This window comes from Schistocerca cancellata, chromosome 4 (assembly GCF_023864275.1).
Source record: "Schistocerca cancellata isolate TAMUIC-IGC-003103 chromosome 4, iqSchCanc2.1, whole genome shotgun sequence".
NCBI classification, from domain to species: Eukaryota; Metazoa; Arthropoda; class Insecta; order Orthoptera; family Acrididae; genus Schistocerca; species Schistocerca cancellata.
The window spans coordinates 30,938,190-30,958,167 of record NC_064629.1 but is presented as its reverse complement, the minus strand read 5'-3'; the positions used below and the strand labels follow the sequence as shown (position 1 = coordinate 30,958,167).

Genomic DNA, 19,978 nt, shown 5'->3' with positions numbered 1-19,978 from the left:
TGCCATTTTATTATTTCTTCAAATTAAAAAAAAAACTGTGCTATTACTCCATGTGAAATATCCCATTGATTAATAATATTTTTTGTATTTTGATTTCACATAAGATTTGCAGATTGCAGGACTTCTGTCATGGACACACCTCACTTTGGACACTACTACTTTAACTCTTCTACATCTACATCTACATCTACATCCATACTCCGCAAGCCACCTGACGATGTGTGGTGGAGGGGGTTTAATGACAACTGAATGTCTTAAAAATCAGAAAAGTTGTCCAAGAATCAACAAATAATGTACAAAAAGATATTGATTGGTTCATTAGTCTTTGTTTTTTAAAAAAAATCATAAATATTGCCTATTTTATTGGCTGACCAAGGAGAATGGATCCTCAAGATGGCTGTTCCCATTTGTCAATACATATGTGACACAAATAGTTTAATGAGTAATTACAAATGCTAAATATATGTGCTGAATGTATTTGTAATTATTCTGAATGAGACTTGTTTAGTATCCTTCATATTACTTACAAAGTATAAGACCTTGAAAAATCTTTGTCGTCTTGTACTGTCGTCTCTCTCTCTCTCTCTCTCTCTCTCTCTCTCTCTCTCTCCCTCCCTCCCCCCCCCCCTACACACACACACACACACACACACACACACACACACACACACACACACAAATTCTTTGTCTTAGTTCCCTCAGTCCACGATTTCCAATATGCTTTCCCTTGGATCAAAATTATTTAATGTCAAATTCTTTCATCTAACGTCACTGACTCAAACAACTCCTTTCTTTGTATGCTAGCCCATCAGGCTTTACAAGATTAATAAGATGTATTATCAGTGCTCAATTTCAGTGGAGCAGGACTCCTAGCTGTTTCAGCCCATCCCAGGATGTTTCTATATAGGGTGGTCAGGAACAGTCTGAAAAGCTTGTAAGGGTGTTGCAGGGTAGGTTGAGCTGTTGCATAGGTTGAGCTGAGAAAGAGCTGCCAAGAAAAAAAAATGTTGCATTGCACCATTTCTGAGTTAATTAGCATTAAAGTTAGTCAATCAGGCTGTTGTCCATACAAATTCCAGCAGCCAGCTAGAGATGATGTCGCCAAATGGGTTCTTCCTTTGGTTTCCTAAAACCAAACAAGAATGCAACAAAAATTGGACACGGGACGGCAGTAAGGATCAAACACGGGCCAAAGGCTGAGCACTCTTACTTCCATCATATACGCTGTGAGAACAACTGACACTAATTGTATATGGCAGGCCGCTTGAATCTGTGTGCACAATTGGCTAACATCAATACTAATTAACTCAGGAAAGACTCAACGTAACTATATATTTTCTTTAACAGCACAACCTACCCTGTAACACCCTTACACACTTTTCAGATTGTTTCTTGCCACCATGCATATCAAAGTTGGACATCAAAATGGTCAATTTACATGCATGTGTCACCCAACAACCATATTATAATTGGTAACTAATGTAAGTTTCTTTCCATGTAAGATAAAGTGATACATAAAGAAGCTTTCTGTATACCTTTTCTGCTGTCCAAGTTGAAGAGCTGTTTATTTGTATTTTTTGACCAACTATATCTCTTGTTGCTCAATGCTCATATGGACTCTTACTAGAAAGAGAAAGGATGTGACCTGGAAGTCAAAGACGCAAGTAAATCTGTCCTTAAGTCAAACACTTCAAGCACTGGATCAAGCATGGCAGTGCTTTATTAGACACGGTGCTACTGGAATTGGTATCACAGGGTAACTAGGTTCTTTTCACATGTAAAAATTATTGTCATAGGTGAAAGATGTGATAGATGCCAGAAGAAAGCCCATGACCAACTGGGAATATAATGTTGAACCTCTGGATTTGTAGTCTGACATTTACCAACTTAGCTACCTAGTCACACATCCCCGTTATAACTATGAATAAATTACCCCATACACAAACATGATTTACAGACTTTTTCTTTCTTATAATTATCTTGCTTTTCACTCCCTCGCCCCCCCCCCCCCCCAACACACACACACACACACACACACACACACACACACACACACACACAAAGGTTCATATACTAAAATGATGACAAGTCATGTAGTTTTGTTTCTGGTATATTTTAGCACCACAGGCTTTCAAAGTTACCATGTAACACATTTAACGTCAGTTTATAAAAGACGACAAAATACGGCTTTTGTTTAAATAAATAAATAAATAAATCTGTTTGTATCCATATGTAGCCCTTAATTAAGGAAACTGATGATTGTAACGCCCATATTACATAATTTTTCTCCAACAGCTTCATAACATTCATTACAATTTGGTATTTCAATTACAGAGAACACTTACTACAATTCAATGTTACATCCAAAAGTTACATTACACATTTAAACATGTAACACATGGGAATAGTTTCCTCATTAACAACATGTATACACACAACCAAAATGAACAGCAAGTGTGGAATTTGTTCAAAAATACATACACAGCTTTAATATTAGTTTTTGTATTTTGTTCCCACAAAACATAGACAATATACACATTAGGCCATAAGTATTTACATATGAATGTCCACGTACAAAGGTCTGATCTGAATTACGTCGGGGATTATGATTTGAATTTCATTTTGTTATACACCACCCAACAATAAGACGTTTCCACAATACATTCAGGTTATTTATTTCACAGCTACTGGGCTTTATCTGAAGAGGGGAACAACAATAACTTCTTTCCACAATACATTCATGTTATTTACTTCACAGCTACTGGGTTTTATCTGAAGAGGGAAACAACAACTTATGTCCACAATACATTCATGTTATTTATTTCACAGCTACTGGGTTTTATCTGCACAGGGAAACAACAACAACTTCTTTTCGCAATACATTCATGTTACTTACTGCACAGCTACTGGGTTTCATCTGAAGAGGGAGACACCTGATATAAAATAAATATGATCACTTATCAATAGTTCAAAAGGAGACTAAAGAAACATTCACATATAATGTGCTGATTTCTTTCAAAGTGCGGAAACACCACAAGAGAATCTTTGGTCAGAGATCGGCATTTGCACAAAATCTGCACATTGAAGGTGGCCTAGTACACAGGAGAGAATCAATATGTTGTATTTATTGAAGCAGATAGAATGATGGAATTGAAGATATGTTTGATAAAACAAATTTGAAGAAACTATGACTTACAAATGGTGCATATGACAACAGCTGAAAACTGAGGGATGAAACAGAATTTCAATTTATTATGTGGACAGATAAAATTATCTCACCAAGCAGCAGCAGCAGTAGATGAAACAAGTTGAACAATATAAAATTGTAAATACGCTAACTTCCAAAATCTGTGGATCCTTTCACTGGCAGGAGAGCAAAAAATTTTCAAGTGAGGGAGACTAGTACAGCTAAAGAGCACAGAAAAAAACCACTTTTATCTCTACACCTTAGTCTCTCTTCCTTTAACTTTTTTCCCTCTTTTTCTAGAGTGAGGAGCTCTTGATATTGAGATCTAACTGTCGTACATTGCTCTGTGTAGACCCTTTGTCCATAATATAAACAGTTACAGTTCACTGAACATTTTCATGGACAAACTGAAAGGGTAAATAATAAAAATCTGGAAATGGAAATAATTTACTCCTCTGGCAGTGTCATGCATTAGGCAAAAATTAACTTTCTTGGAGAAGAAATTTAATGGAGAGAGAGAGAGAGAGAGAGAGGGGGGGGGGGGAGGGAGAGAGAGAGAGAGAGAGAGAGAGAGGGGGGGGGGGGGGGGGGAGAGAGAGAGGGGGGGGGGAGAGAGAGAGAGAGAGAGAGAGAGAGAGAGAGAGAGAGAGAGAGAGAGAGAGAGAGAGAATGTGTGTCATTCCCCTGTTAATTAGAAGGGTAACTGCTAGATAAATAATTGCATAAAAGAAAAGAAAAGAAAAAAAAAGTATCAAGCATACCATATTTTCCCAACAGCATTCAGTGCTGTTGTTATTTTTATAAGGGTGTAATTAAAATATACATCTCCATCACTGTACTGTACAACCACATGAGTTGGGAGATGTGTGTACAGAATTATGTCCATTTAGGTCACCAAAAGACTACAATAAAGTCTTCTTGGCATTATATGCCACAAGCATTCAGTTATTATTGTTGTTAGTGTTCCTGTTAATATAATTTATAATTATCTCACTCTAATCATGAGCAAATGTTCTTCACCTCTTTTCCTTTCAGTACTTTTTCTATGTATGACAGTATTTTTACAATTCTGAAACAAATTCTCTCTTCATACTTATTCTGTCTTCCTGTCTTCAACAATTGTTTTAAGAGCACTTTTTTCAAAAGGGATCTTTAAACCAGATGAGCTATCAAATAACTATAGAACACTCATAACCTCGTATCTTTCCCACATAATGGAAGTTATTGTTATATTTCCACTTGCTTTATAGCTACTAACAGTTTTTAATAGGACACTGATATTATTACTAATTATCCATAAAAATGATGCTCAGAATTCCTTTTGTGGTTGAATTGCTCAGATCTGAAGCACGGGACATTTGATATGCAAGAAATGCATTACAAATCAGCAAATAAAATAACACTGCCACTGGACAGACAGACATATGGAACAAACTTAGTAAATTGGACAGTACGAATAATATGATTTATAAAAACTTGTGTATCATGGCAACTTTTTAAAATGACAATCAAATGCAGAAAATGGAATGTAAAACTGTTGAACAAATCAACCCATAGATAAAAAATTTACAAAATTTTACATTATATATCTCACAGAACACACAGGTCATGATTCAAAGTGAACACACTGAACTACTTAAAAAACATCAGTGTTACAAGGCACAATAAAAATGGACAGTAAACAAAACCATTATACAAATATCAGCCGGGATACATGAAAAGAGATCATCAATCACAAGGCATAAATTTGAGATAATGCTTGATGTACAGGGTGACGACATATCCGTAGCCAAGCAGAATGTGTAATCATGACTGGCTCGGAAAAATGACAAAATGGTATCTCCACTATTTGTGGATGATAGATCAATGACTTCTTTCCATTTCCCAAACTTTACTATTCCAGTATCAAACATCCAATTGTAAAAGCAGTCTTCTTATTTAAAAAAAAAACTTGTTACATATAAAAAATAAGTACAAAAGATTTGGTTGTAGATCATATGCCATACTGACAAATTTTCCATAACTATCACACTTAATTTTTTTCGGGGGACGAGAGAACATATCCATATGTCATTATTAGCAGACACTAAGTACAAAAGAGCAGCTTCATTATGAGGATTAATATCTACTGTGCGATTGTTCACCTTCATTTTCATCATTTGTGTTTGTGGTCAATGCAGACTGTTCTGCAGGAAGTGAGATCTGACGAGTAATTACTTTTGGGATCAGTGGTACTGACACTGCCGAGAGGCTGCCTGAACGATGCAGTTGATGGATGTGTGTGCTTAGAGCTTCTAGCTCATGACTTTCACTAATTGAAACATGAATTTGTGCAGCTGTACTTGATGTTGACAAAGTTGATTCTGACAGCATATTGTTATAAGAAGGAGCACCAGTATTACTTGGTTCACTGACTCCATCATCAGATTTTGTATTTACAGGTCTCCATATTTTGCTGCAAAACTTCCACATATCAGAGTACGAAAATTGCCCAAATCCATGTTGTGGCCCACAAACAGCCAATAATGATCCAAAGAAAAATGTTGAGTACACCCAACTTACAATCATAACTGCCACAAGAAATATGCCAATCTGTATGTAAGCCAATACTGATGACGGTAACATAAATGCTCCTGCTGCTGCTGTGGTAAGTGCTGCCATGGCAGTTGGCCCACTCATTCTTGACAGAGCAAAAGAAACTGCTGATACTCTGTCTTTTGCATCTGGGCACATTCGATAATGAACACCATAATGTAAACTAAAATCTACTGCCAAACCAATTGCAACTGTTACAGCAACAGATTCCAGAATATTGAGTTTCCAACCCATAATCACCAATGAACCAACAGTAACTGATATTATAGCTGTTACAGTAATAACAGCATATAAGCTTACAAGAAGATTAAGAGTGACAAAAAGGATCACAGACAAGCTAATAGCCATGGACACCACAATTGCAACAAGTGTACCATTAGACAATGTCAACTGAAGATCATAAAAATCTAAATCGCTTACAAACCACCCATTCTCCATACCTGGAGGTGCAGTTGCTAACTGCTCTTGCATCCAACTTTCCACCTCATTGAAGAATTTATTCATTTCAGAAAAGGATAAGGAGAAAGAATGGACACTATCATATTCCACAACTACTGCTTGTATTTTATGTTGCTTTCCAGGATCTGCAGAAAATTTTGGACCAGCCATACCTGGCATCAAAATTTCAACTGGTGTTTCATATAGACTTTTTATTGCGTGGACAATGCACAACTCAAATACCTCTCGTACATAAGGAAACTGCTCTGTTTCACAACACGGAGTCCTGTCAATACGACTAATAGGATCTCGGCAACGTCGCTGCATCCAAGAAATAAAAGATTCTATAAAACAATTTGGCAATAGTGGGCCTCTAGTTGACTGATAAAATTGTTGCGCTCTTAAATTACGACAGAACTCCAGCAACCACACTTGGGACTCTGGAGCTCCAATGTCAAAAGTTGGATCAAATACCAGGTTTCCAAGAGACGCTGGATTGAGGTACTCACCATTATCTACTGGTAATATCCCCCACACAAAGCGCAATGGCAGTTTTGTGTTGATGCCCACCTGAAACAGAAAACATGTTTAACTGTTTTAATAGCATTAAAACATATAAAAATTGACCTGATTGTACAGCATAACATAAAGCACACTAGTTTGGAAGACAGGAAGGTGAGCCAGGGCCAGACTGGACCTGCACAGTGGATTAACAACTGCGGCTGGTGCACCAGCTAGCCTCAATGTGGGTTTTAGGCAGGTTCCCACACTTGTTAAGGCAAATGCTGGACTGGTCCCAACTTTTCATCTCTCAAATCACAATACACAAAGAGTTAAAATATGGTCACCTACAGAATAAAGTTTACACTCAATTCACAGACAGGTGGCTCACACAACTTTCCTCCCTTAGATAACTGATGACAGGAAGCGCATCCAGTCACGCAGTTAAACAAAATAAATGTATCAAATTTTGAGTACAACGGAGCCCTTAACTAGCCAGGGTAAATGCTAATGAGAAGAAGAAGAAGAAGAAGAGGAGGAGGAGAAAAATATATAAAATTTAAATTAAAATAAAGAGGGGGGATAAGTGGGAAGCATGAAACAGAACACATACGACACAAATGTTGAGGACCTCATCAATGATTAACAAACAGCAGCAGAACTGCTGTGAATTATGTGATAGACGTTCATTAATATCCGTTCATCTTAACAGCCTCCTGATCAGTCATCAGTCCTACTGGCAATTTGAGAGAACATCATCTGTCCAAGAAAAGATTCATCTATCTCGTCATCGTATGCTTAATGTGTGGATCAATGAGAAGTTAAAAACATAGCAGAGGAGGGGGCGAGGTTTTAATATCTTGTCAACATCGAAGTCATTATACATGGAAAGCAAACAAGCTGAATTTGCAATATAGCATTTGTTTGAAATGATTATGAGAAACCATGAGAACCTTAATTAAGGAGGGCCAGATGGAGAGTTGAGTACAGCCATTATTAATATGAGTGCAGAGCTTTAATCATTCTACCATTTCAGTCAGTCATTGGCTCTTTAAACAAAACAATTACAGTAGTAACATCACACAGCTATAAAACTGAATTAGTCTATGATCGTTAGCATGAACTTCAACTGCTGTCTAGAGTGAACTGTCCCACAATGTGCAAAAACAAATTATTTAAAGGGCAAAGAAAAATGATAAATGTAACTAAAATGTTTTGTTCAGTACAAGAACCACAAACGAGAGGATACCAGAAACAAGATTTGGCTTAAATAGTCATATAAAGAAGAGCAGTGAGTGTGAAACAGTGTGTATAAGTGGCCAAGAAAAACAAATTCCAGATTTTTCTCATTTTTATTGGTTAAAAATACACTTTTTCCTGGGTGAAATACTCTTTCTTGGGTAAAAATACATTTTTTTGTGTTAAGAGCCAATATAATTTCCCTCAGAGCTGCAAAACTTATCACTCTTTTGAATGGTAAAGGTTTTATACAATGGCTTACAACTTCCCAGCACTTTAGAAAATACCAAGCAAACAAACAACACATTTTGGAAAGATCTTTGATGCACAGCAACATGTACACTGCGTATTCCTGCATTATGAATGTAAATACAAATTCCACCAAATACAGTATGGTAGCTGCTGTAGCACGGAAATTGATATTGTGATGTGCTTTTGTCAGCCAATCATAACTCATATCATGTGATCTCACCAGTCAATGACAGCAGATACTCAGAGCATAGGACATGTGATGTTGTCAGCCAGTAACAACATTACTGCTACGTAACACGAACACACAAGTAGAAAAAGTTATTGATTTAAATTAATGTACATGAAGTATAGCTACAAGAAATGCTAAGCTTCATTTATAATGTGGGTCATCGAAAAATTTTTGCCATTTTTTCTGTGGGTGTGGTTAGGCAGAATCCTATGAGCACAGCTTAAATTGCAGCAGCTGAATATTTCTGACAATCCCAATTATAAATTTCACTGCAGTGCACTGAACATTTTGCGGGTTACTTGTAAGAATAGATGTTCTATTGAGCACTTTGACTTTCCCATAGAAAAGCCAATTATGTATGAAATTGTTCAAGTACTCACCTCGCATGATAATCATCATTGCATAATTGGTAATCTATGGAAGTACTACAATAAGTATGAAAGACTAACCTTGAAGCTTGGTATTTTTTAGCTTGTGTTACCCTTTAAGCTATATCATATACAAATGTGCCAGTAAAATTTTAAATATTGGCACAAATGTCTGGCCTTCTGAGCCTGAATTTTTTCTAAGTGCTTCGTCCTCAAAGTGTTGAGTTTTGAATGAGAGTCAAATGCTCCATGACATAAGAAATTCCTAGCACATTCTGACACATAACATAATTCATCTTGCATAAAAGGAAATTTATTTTGAAAGTAAACCATCAGTCACAATATTTTCCCACTATCTGTTAGAAACGTAAACAGTTGTGACGTCACACCCATCAAAAGCAGTTAGTTGTAACGAAGTATTGCATAGTCTCCATCCTAAATCCTTTGACACATTTTGCTGTCAGCAGATGCTTGTATGTGCACTGTGTTCTGTTGTAAATGACACATTTTATTTGCAACTAAAGTTTTATTTAGGTGCTATTCTCTCGTTTATGTTTTATTGCTGCAGTCTCATCCTGAAGTAGCAGGCTAAAGCAAAATTATCTGCTAGACTGTGTCAGGTCTTACCAGTGAAAATTATAAAAATTGAACTGAAAACTAAAATTATGGGAAATTCTCAGAGTTCTGTTTTTTTTCCGGATTTTTTCCAGATGAAAGAATTCCCATGTTTTTCTCAGATTTCCCAGCATGTATGCACTCTGTGAAATAATGGTTGTGCATGCTTTCAATGTCTCCACTAAATAGCCTTGCCATATTTTTGGGTATAACTCATGATGTATGACCATTTTTTTCTTTTTTCTTTTTTTTTTTTTTTTGTCAAACTCAGCATGTATTTTTGAAATTTCTTAAAAGTTTTAACAGTGTACACATACATTAAACTTTAGTTATTCAGTGGCATTTTGCAGCAGACATGAATTTTTAAGAAAGTTCTGAATTAATTTTAACATTTAGCACATATTTAAAAGTAAATACTGGAAGTCTAGCCGTTTCTGCAGACCAAATGTTCCAAATAATTGAAAAAAAAACTCTCTCAACTAAAGCAAATGTCCCAGGCAAAGACATCGTGAACTGGCGCATTTTAGAAATATTGAAAAATGAAATATCTGTCTTTTGTCACCTTAAAAATTGCCTCTTTGGCAGCATAGTAATCGTTATTCCCATCTTTGGTTTTAAAAAAGTCTGGTGAAGCAGTAGCATTAATAACACTCCTACGTTTAGCTGTTTTGCATGATCTTTAATATCACCTTTTCCTTTATGTACAACAGAAAATTCTCTGGTACACAGGGTGCAATAAACTCATTCATTATTACTGTCATTAGACAGTTTCCAAAATTTGTATTCCTATTGCAGGTTAAAATTAAAAAAACACTTTTTGCAGATGGCTAAATGATGAAACCAAAATATAAATAGGGATAAAATGATCAAACAGGTGTAGACAAGTACTTCATGAAAACAACAAACACATATTCCATCCATTGTGTTGCCAAATGACTAAGTGAGAAGTTGTGGTGGAATCTATAGCTACATAGATAAATTTGTCCATAAATGTTTATGAATTATACACAAAATATTCAACCTGATGCTCTGGTTAAATTGAACTGCCTGTTATAACCTTTGTCCTATGGGAGTCATACGGCATTATAGGAGAGGCTCCCTGGAGTTTGGAAAGTATGGAGAGGAAACAGAGGCAAGTTGAACCTTCCAATTAGTTTGTGGGGTATAACTGGATTGCACAGTTGCTTGTGCCTGGTAGTTTTAACTTGTTTCACAATAATGAGCAAAAGTTTATTATTTCAGTTTTAGTCTCTGGTTAAAAATACATATTACTTGGTCAATTACAATGATAGATAAATTAAGAGCATTCAGTTATCTGCTTACCTTGTTAATTCTTTCGAAAAGGAATTTCTCTGAGTAGTACAACTCATACTGTTCAAATGGATGGCTGCTGTCAAACAGCTGGAAGTCTCTTGTGTCTGGAAGACTAAAACGTGGCCACCAGAATACAATAACAACACTTATTAACGCCAAAATGCCTAACATTGTGAGCCACATGTATTTAAATTTCAAAACAACTGTAACGACCAGTTTGTCAAAAGACAAAAATCTTCCACCACAGGAACACACATTTTCTGATCTCAGCCACCGAAAGGGAAACCTAGATCTACAGCACCAGTATTCTGACACCACAACACTAGCAGGTAGCCAAGTAACCATCATCCCAAAATTTGCCAATGTTGCAGTGCCTGCAAAAATACTGAAACAAAAGACCACAAAAACATTAATGACATTTTAATACATTCCAAAGATAAATGTTCATTAAACAAGAATTCTCTAGAATCATGACTTCAACATAATGAAGTTTAGTAACAATAAAAACTGAGACAATGCTCACCTAAAACACCTTATTGCTGTTATGTAGCTCACACACGAGGTGTAAAAAGCAGCTGCAGTTGTAAGAGATGTTACAAACATTGATAGTGCCGCATTAGACAATGCTTCCTCCATTAATTTCACCACTGTCCAGCTGTTTCTCTCTGCTTTAATACATTGCCACATTTTGCAGAATATAAACGCATCGTCAGCCCCAATACCTGGAAGATACATCATTGTAGCTCAGCATGAATAATACTGCAAAATTAAACACATTGCATTGCTACAATAAAGTAAATCTGTAAGTAAATTTGTAAGTACAAACTATAGAATCTGAAGTCTGCTCACGTGTTAATCTTCATTGTTATAAAGTTGATTTTTTGGTGGGTTTTGTTGTGTTCAATCACTGTGGTGTATATGAATGATCTAGTATTGAACTCGGCTAACAGTCTATCGTCTTCTTCTTCTTCTTCATTTTTCACTTCAAGGTTTAAGCACCTGCATCTATGTATCATTTACTGCACCAGACAACAATGTACGTTGCTCGAGGTGCTAACCTACTCTCTGTTTGACTGTGCCTTAACAAGTGGGTAGCTGAAAGCCAATGTGGTAACACTGTAGAAGCATGTGCCAGAGGCAAGCTGTTACTATTCAACCTGCCCCTGCCACTGCCAGGCAGCATGTCATTGGCCACGAGGTGGCGGCACAATCAATCATCAGATGACAGCACCACACTGTGGCCTACATGCACCGTCAATGATCGATGCCATCACTGTTTACCAATAAACAAACAAACATCATATAACCCTGGAGCACAGAGTTCTCTCTCTCATTTACTTTTGTACATTCATCATAATAATTACTTGGACTATGCTCTCAGGAACTAATTGTGAACTGTATTGTGTACACTGTCCTGACTGTCCTCTGGAACTTGTACGAAATTTCATTGCTGTTCTCATTACAACTGTTAGATTTTTTTTATTTTTTAGATTATGGTTTTAAGGCACAAAAAAGCTATGGTCATAAATGTCCATTGTGTGGCTTAGTAAAACGTAAAAACAGGAATTTAAATCATCAGCAATGGGAGCGAAACTCAAGGAGGAAAACTAAAAACAGAAGGAAATCTTAAAAAAGTGCTATTGAAGGGGGGTTGTTTTCCCCGAAAAAAAGCTTCAGATGACCGATGTCTTCTCACTAACACCGGTAAACTCAATGATACGATAAGCTGAGCATGAGTCATCTGCTAAAAGGGAAGATATATCAGGCGACAGCTGTAAACAGGCACGTAGCGGATTAAAATAGGGGCACTGAAGTAAAAGGTGTCTCACCGTCCATGATTGAGAGCAGTGGGGACAAAGCTTGGGAGGATCGCCACTTAAAAGATGTCGATGGCTAAAAAGACAGTGCCCAGTCCAGAGTCTAGTTAAAATTACCTCCTCCCGACAACTGGTGGTAAGAGGTCCAAGCACAGGGAAGAGGTTTTATGTCCCATAATTTATTATCCTGAAGTGCAGACCAATGTATGTGCCATAAAAGAGCAACACAGCGGCATAAAATGCTCTACAGATTGGCAAAGGAAACCATGCGAAGGGATTCAGTTATGCCACAGAGATGCCCCCCAAGTGGAGCATGTGGAGGCAGTCCTAAATCCAGTGGACCAGAGGGTGGACGGAATAAAGAGCTTGGAGGTTGAGAAGAGAGCTGAGCGAATCCGAGCATATAATATACTGCACATGCTGATGGCAACGGATGTATTGGACATCCTGGAGAACAGTGTAAAGCTCCGCAGTAAAAACAGAACACTGGTCAGGAAGCCAAAATCTAATAGGGGTGCTGTCAACAATATAGGCACTCCTGCCACCAAAGGCGGCCTTGGAGATGTCAGTGTAAATAAATGTGGCATCCTCCATTTGTGCGTATAGAGCACCAAATGCCCGTCAATAAACTATAGGGAAGGTACTATCCTTGGGAAGCTGTCAAAGATCATGGAGAAGGCAGGTCCGGGGACAAAGCCAAGGTGGCGCCGCACTCCAATTTGTCAAGAAAGTTTTAGGAAATTGGAAGGAAAGTGAATGTAGCAGCTGATGGAAGCGGACTCCTGGTGGTAGTAGAGAGGAAGGGCCACATGCATACCCTAATTTCAAGGAGGCATCGAAAAGAAGGGCATAGGTCAGATGAGCAGGCATGGAAGACAGATGACTAGCATAACGACTCAGAAGGACAGCTCGGAGATTGGACAGCGGAGGTTCAGCAGTCTCAGTGTAAGGGTTCTCCACGGGGCTAGTGTAAAAAGCTCTGGATGCTAAACGCAATCCATGGTGGTGAACAGAATCTAGACGCCAAAGAATAGACGGCCATGCAGAGGAGTAAACTATGCTTCCAAAGTCCAATTTTGAGTGCACTAACATGTGATATAGGTGGAGGAGTACCACCCGGTCCACTCCCCAAGAGGTACCACTCAGAACACGGAGGGTGTTTAGGGAGCTTAGACAGTGACCCGAAAGATATGAAACATGGGAAGACCAACAAAGTTTTCTGTGAAACCTAAGTCCCAAGAATTTGGCAACGTCTGCGAAAGAAAGGTCAACAGGGCCTAGATGTAGGAAAGGCGGATAAAACTCCTTATGACGCCAAAAATTTATGCAGACAGTCCTACTGGGAGAAAATTGGAAGCCAGTTTCGATGCTCCACGAGTGTTGGCAATCAAGACATCCTTGAAGATGTCGTTCGAGAAGGCTGGTCCGTTGAGAGCTATAGTAGATTGTAAAATCATCGACAAAGAGGGACCGCAAAACAGCGGGAAGGAGACAATCTATAATTGGATTTATGCTGATGGCAAATAGTACAACACTTAGCACGGAGCCCTGGGGCACCCCGCTTTCTTGGGAGAAAGTACGGGATAAAGAAGTGTTCTCCCGCACCTTAAATGTGCGCTCTGTCATAAATTCATGGATGGAAAGGGGTAGCTGACCTTGAAAGCCCCATGAGAACAGTGTGCGGAGGATGCCTGAAAATTGTTCAAGACATAAGTGGAGAGAGCAACAACATGGTCAACTGCAGAACGATACTTTCGGAAGCCACATTGGGCACTTGTTAAAAAGTTTCAGGACTCCAGCCACCAGCCTAAATGGCGATTTACCATACGCTCCAAAACCTTACAAACACTACTTGTGAGAGAGATTGGGTGAGAGCTGGAGGGGAGATGTTTGACCTTTCCAGGTTTCGGAACAAGAATGATGATAACTTCCCGCCATCTTCTGGAAAAGGTACTGTCGACCCAAAGTCGATTATAAAGGTGAAGGAGGTTGCACAGACTAGGGCATGATAGATGCAGTAACATTTGGACGTGGACACCATCCAGTCCTGGAGCAGAAGGGCGAGAGGAGGAGAGTGCATGTCTGAGTTCCCACATAGAAAAAACAGCATTATAGCTTTCGCGATCTTGAGAGGAAAAAGCAAGAGGCTGCTCTTCTGCTACCCGTTCCTTTGAGAGAAAGTCTGGTGGGTAATTAGAAGAGCTAGAAATCTCAGCAAAGTGTCGACCCAATGAGTTAAAGAGATTGCGGCCAGCTACACTAAGGTACCCTGCGTGACAGCCCAGAGGTCAGGAAAAAACTGGATGTGCCGGATATCCATTGGATTGAACTCCAAAAAACTGATGAGGGAGTGAAGGTAAATTTTAATGAATTACATTAAATCACATTCTCTATTCCCGATAATGTAAAGCATTACTAATTTACAGGGGTCCTGTCAAATTCTCTCTGTTGCCTCTACAAGGTGAAATTTTTTTCTATTATTTAAAAAGAGCATGCTTTCATTCCTTCACCTCAACAATGGTAAGCTATCGGTCAGCAATGAGCCTCCACCTCTACGACTTGGCCTCTTTGGACTTGGGTGCAATGAGTTTGTATTCGCTGGTTCATTGAACTGAGTACTTGCGATTAACTGACAGCCATTCCCTTGTAGTCCATCTGTATTTTGAATTTATCCTAATTTCACCCAATGGTGATAATGCTCCACATGAGACATTTAAGTTCTAGAGTTGTCAGTTTGCCATAAACGCCAGACTCAGTTCACATAATTTCAAAAGCTCTTAATAATTCTTGTTCAGACAATTAGTTACATCGGTGGATTTTATGTGAAAAAAGGCTTTCATGTTTGTTAAAATAAAGTTGATATTGTTTTATATCTACCTGGTAATTTTTTTTCCTGGGGAGCCAGCTTAAGGTCACTACAGTCATTGGTGAAAAGGTGTTCAGTAAAGGCAGTTATACAAATTGTGACAATTCCGAAAGTAAATTGTGATTTCAGGACAGTTTTCCACAAGATTTTGTATCATGTAACTGGTGTTCTGATGTTCAATTCTCCTTTCAGTACAGCCGCTCTCAACACAGACATTACAGCAGTCACAGCAAGTGATGCAGCACACCCATGTACCACTGTTCGAGAAGTTAGCTGGCATCAACATGCCACCAGAAGTATCCAACTGACTTTCACAGATCAACTAAACGGTAAAAGGAATCGAGACAGTGTCACTGCCATTCCTGCTTTTGATAAGAAGATGGAACCCTGGGTAAATTACACTGCTTGGCTGAAACTGCATTTCCCCACAGGCAATCTGAGGTGATACCCAGCAACAGGTCTTTTTATTAGCCTATTCATGTCTTGAAGTTTATAGATTCCTCTAATAGCTGAGCCCCAAGATCAAACATGGGGTTTGACTTACTGTACAACCGTCTTAAGGTGATATTGTGATTCCCAGATACATGTGGCAACTGCTTGCCACAAATTTTTTTAGCTGTCACAAAAAGGATTGTCAAATGTACCAAGAATGTAAAATGCAGTTACAGGATCTTTCTCAGGACTGTCATTTCCAGTGCACTAGTTTGAAATGTAAACAATCCTATAGTGACATTTTGTTTAGACACATGATCCTTGTACATTAACAGGACAAGGGACATTGGAAGGATTTGATAAAACTCAGTGATACCTCGTTGTCAGCTCATCATCTGTTCATTCGAGCATTTTAACAGACAATGCGATCCTTGCAGCTGTAAGAGAGCCATATCAGTTGTTTTCAACTTGTCCAGCATGCAGGCACTGGCTGCGCCAATAATGTTCAGGAAGCACAGGTTCTCAGAACACAACTACCCCCACACTATCCATCCAGAGAATTTGAGTGACTGGGTTTTCAGGAAGTTGCAGTCCTGCAGCAATTGTTTACTCTCTCACCAATGGTAACAGTGCTATTTCAGAAAAGCAAAATGTACATTTTGTTGCAAACTGGGACACAAGATGGAAGATGTAACTCCACCAACAAAACGACCTTAGATAACATGCGCCTTTGGGATATAGATTTGGATACTGAAACTGATGTTTGGAGGCCAGGTCTGAACGTTCTCCAAGTTCAGCCAGTGTTACACAGGTTGACCAATACGCTGACATTGGAATTACAAATTAACACCATTCTAGTCAAGTTCCACACTGACATAGGAACCTTCACAACAATTACCAATGTGCCTACCTACAAGGAGCTGGGGTCGCAGCCGCTTCAACCATTTGCCAAACAGTTGAAGAATTACAGTAACAATAACATTACTGTATAATGATGATTTAGATCCACCATACAGTATCATGGATTGCCTTTTATGGCTCATGTCTAGGTAGTTTCAACAAAAAGAGCTATGAAAATTTTGGCATTGGATCTTTTCAACAAATTACATTTGGAAGTGGTTGAGTCCCCCTATGTCTGATGTTCAGGATTGCTCCATAACACAACACTCTAGTTCCAAAGCATCTTCTCGACTGCTGGCTGGACAGGATGCAGGCTCCAGTGACTCTCCAGGAGAGTGTTTTCACACAAACACTGCATTCACGCCATTGGTAATGCATGTTTGCATCCACACAGTCAGTAACTGAGTTCTCTAGCCAAACCGGTGGCCCACAATGACTGTCTATCAGGGCCACTGCTACATTGGTGTCACTTTCATAACAATGTGGGGACAAGGGTTGTGCCACTGGGTACACATTGGTGGGTCCCGGTGCAGGTCATTAAGCACTTGGGTCAGGCCGTAGTAGTAATCTGGCTCCCAGACCAGCCATGGCTCACAGGCACATTAGTCAGCTTCACCCTCAAAAGGACCAAGGTACTCCACCAGTCTTTTTGTTCCAGGCATCCATCATCCGGGTTCCGAGAGGGTTGATCTACTGCCGCAGCACCACAAAATTTAGCAGTTGGAGCCCTCTGGTCAGCACAATGCTGACATCCACAACAAGGAGACAAGCAGCTCCCGTCCCATTGGACATCAACAGGGAGGGTTCAGGGTGACCACCTGCAACGGACGCCTCTGACTCACTTCCGAGATGTTGAAATGATCAAACGTCTCTTCACCTGGGGAGGGGAGAGGTGCTGTATCAGGACACGTAAGTCCACTTGCCTCTGTGTACTCAGGTGCAAGGACTCTGTATTCGCCAGCTTACTGAACTTAGTGCTTGTGGTTAGCAGATATCAATTCCCTTTTGATCTGTCTGTACTCAGAAGTTGTTCTAATTTCATTCAACAGTCAAAGTGGTCCACACCAGATATATAAGGTCTAGAGTTGTCCATTTGTCACAAACTCCAGAAACAGTTCACATAATTTCAGAAGAGTTTTATGTTCTTTATTCAGACAATTAGTTACAATAGTTAATTTTATGTGATGCAAGACTTTTATGTTTGTTAAAATAAAGTTGATATTGCTTTATGTCAACCTGGGAACGTTGTTTTGGTTGTGGAGTCTGTGTAAGGTCACTACAAAACCACTATCCATTAATAACTACATCAAAACACAGTAAGCCAAACACACTGTGGGATATCCCTGACAGAGTAAAACAAGAATAAAAAAAGCATTGTTTCTACAATGCAGCAAGTTTATTTTTATGTACCTAATAGCTAACATTATATGCCCAGCAAACTTGCCCACATGCACACTGAAGTGACAGAAAACTCCGTTAACACACTGCAGAAGAAGAAGAAGATGATGATGATGATGATGATGATGATGATGATCATGATCATTGTTTTGTTTTGTTTTAGGGTGCAAAAACAACTACGGTCATATGCGCCCATATCAAAACTGTGGAATATGAAGACAAAGGACAGGAGTTAAAAACTGTTGCACGTCCATCCTATTCGATGGAAGAGAAGACAGCTAAAAACAAGAATGTGGAGAAAGGTCTATAAAATACACCATAGAATGACGGAGGTCCAGAACAAAAATTAAATGGCCTTTGCCATATTGCTATGAAGGATCAAAAGTAAAACGTGGTCGACAGTCTTAGTGTCATTCACTAAAACAGCCGATAACTCAGACGGCAAACACAAATGGGAATGTAAGCAGCTGAAAAATGAGCATTCCATCAGGAAATGACAGACAGTCGAAAGCTGTGCACAAAGTGGTGGGGGAGCACCACTTAACAAATGGCGATGTCTCAAGAGACAATGCCCAACACGTAACCTTGTTAAAATGATCTCCTCGTGGCGAGAGGCCCAAGAGGAGGTCATCCAAGCTGATGGGAAAAGCTTAATAACCCGGAGCTTGTTCCCATGAAGGGAGGACCAGTAGTGATGCCACAGTGACACTGCTTGCTGACAGACGGCAACACAGACATCATCGGAGGGAATATAAGAATTAGTGGGTTAAGATACAAGGACTGTAGCCTTGGCAGCAACGTCAGCAGCTTCATTTCCTATCAGACCAACATGACCAGGAACCCACATAAACATCACAGTGTCTCCATCAAGAGTGAGCAAGTAACAACTTTCCTGAACCAGTTGCAGTAAGGGATGGACAGTGTGCAGCACATAGAGGCTTTGAAGAGCACTGAGAGCCTGAGCAGATGACACAAATAAAAAGCCCGTGTCACCAGATGTACTGTGCGGCCTGATGGAGGGTGAAGAGCTCTGCTGTAATTACTGAGCATTGTTCCGGAAGCCGATATCGAAAAATGTCGACGTCAATGACGAAGGCATACCCGACACCATGGTCAGTTCGAGAGCCATCAGTGTACACAAAGGTACTACTGCGAAATGCCACACAAAGGTCATGAAACTAAAGATGATAGAGTGATGTTGGAGCAGTGTCCTTAGGAAGCAAATGAAGGCTAAGGTGAACATGGGCTGCTGCATGAAACCAAGGTGGTGAAAGGTTCACACCCACTGGGAAAGTTGCAGGAAGTGTGAAGTTAACCTCAAAGCCACGGTGTTGAAGGGTTCATACCCACCGGAAAAGCTGCCAGAGAAGGAGCCGAAAGCGAACTCCACGACATAACAGAGAAGAGGGATGCACCCCATACTGACGATCAAATGAGTCCTCAAAGGCGGAGGCAGGAGGAGGCATAGGATGGATGGCCTTGCATGGCAGACCAACGGCATGAATATCTGCTGAGGAGAAAGTCACGGTGATACGACAGCAGTTGTTGGGCAGCTTCTGCTTACAAACTCTCAACCGGGCTAGTGTAAAAGGCCAAATGGATGCCACAATGGTGGATAGTATTGAGATGGTGTAATACGGACGGACATGCAGCTGCATAAACGAAACACACACAGTCTAGTTTCGAATGGACATGGGACCGGTACAAACAGAGGAGGATGGTTCGATATGCGCCCCAGGGAGTACCATTTAGGATACGTAAGACACAGGATGGAACTTTGAGGCACACCATTTTCCTGAATAAATGTGTCCGACAAGGCAGAACCCA

At 39.5% G+C, this 19,978-nt stretch overlaps 1 protein-coding gene across 1 annotated transcript in view; it reads right to left on the bottom strand.

Moving 5' to 3' along the window:
- Nucleotides 1–2,094: 2,094 nt before the first annotated feature.
- Nucleotides 2,095–19,978, bottom strand: part of LOC126183471 (protein dispatched) — a 188,944-nt gene continuing 171,060 nt past the window's right edge. The window contains exons 10-13 of the mRNA XM_049925483.1: nt 11,262–11,460; nt 10,748–11,123; nt 6,730–6,790; nt 2,095–2,933 (exon numbers count right to left, since the gene is read on the bottom strand). Of these exons, the coding sequence (XP_049781440.1) occupies nt 2,914–2,933; nt 6,730–6,790; nt 10,748–11,123; nt 11,262–11,460 (656 nt within the window). The 3' untranslated portion in view covers nt 2,095–2,913. The remainder of the gene's footprint in view (nt 2,934–6,729; nt 6,791–10,747; nt 11,124–11,261; nt 11,461–19,978) is intronic.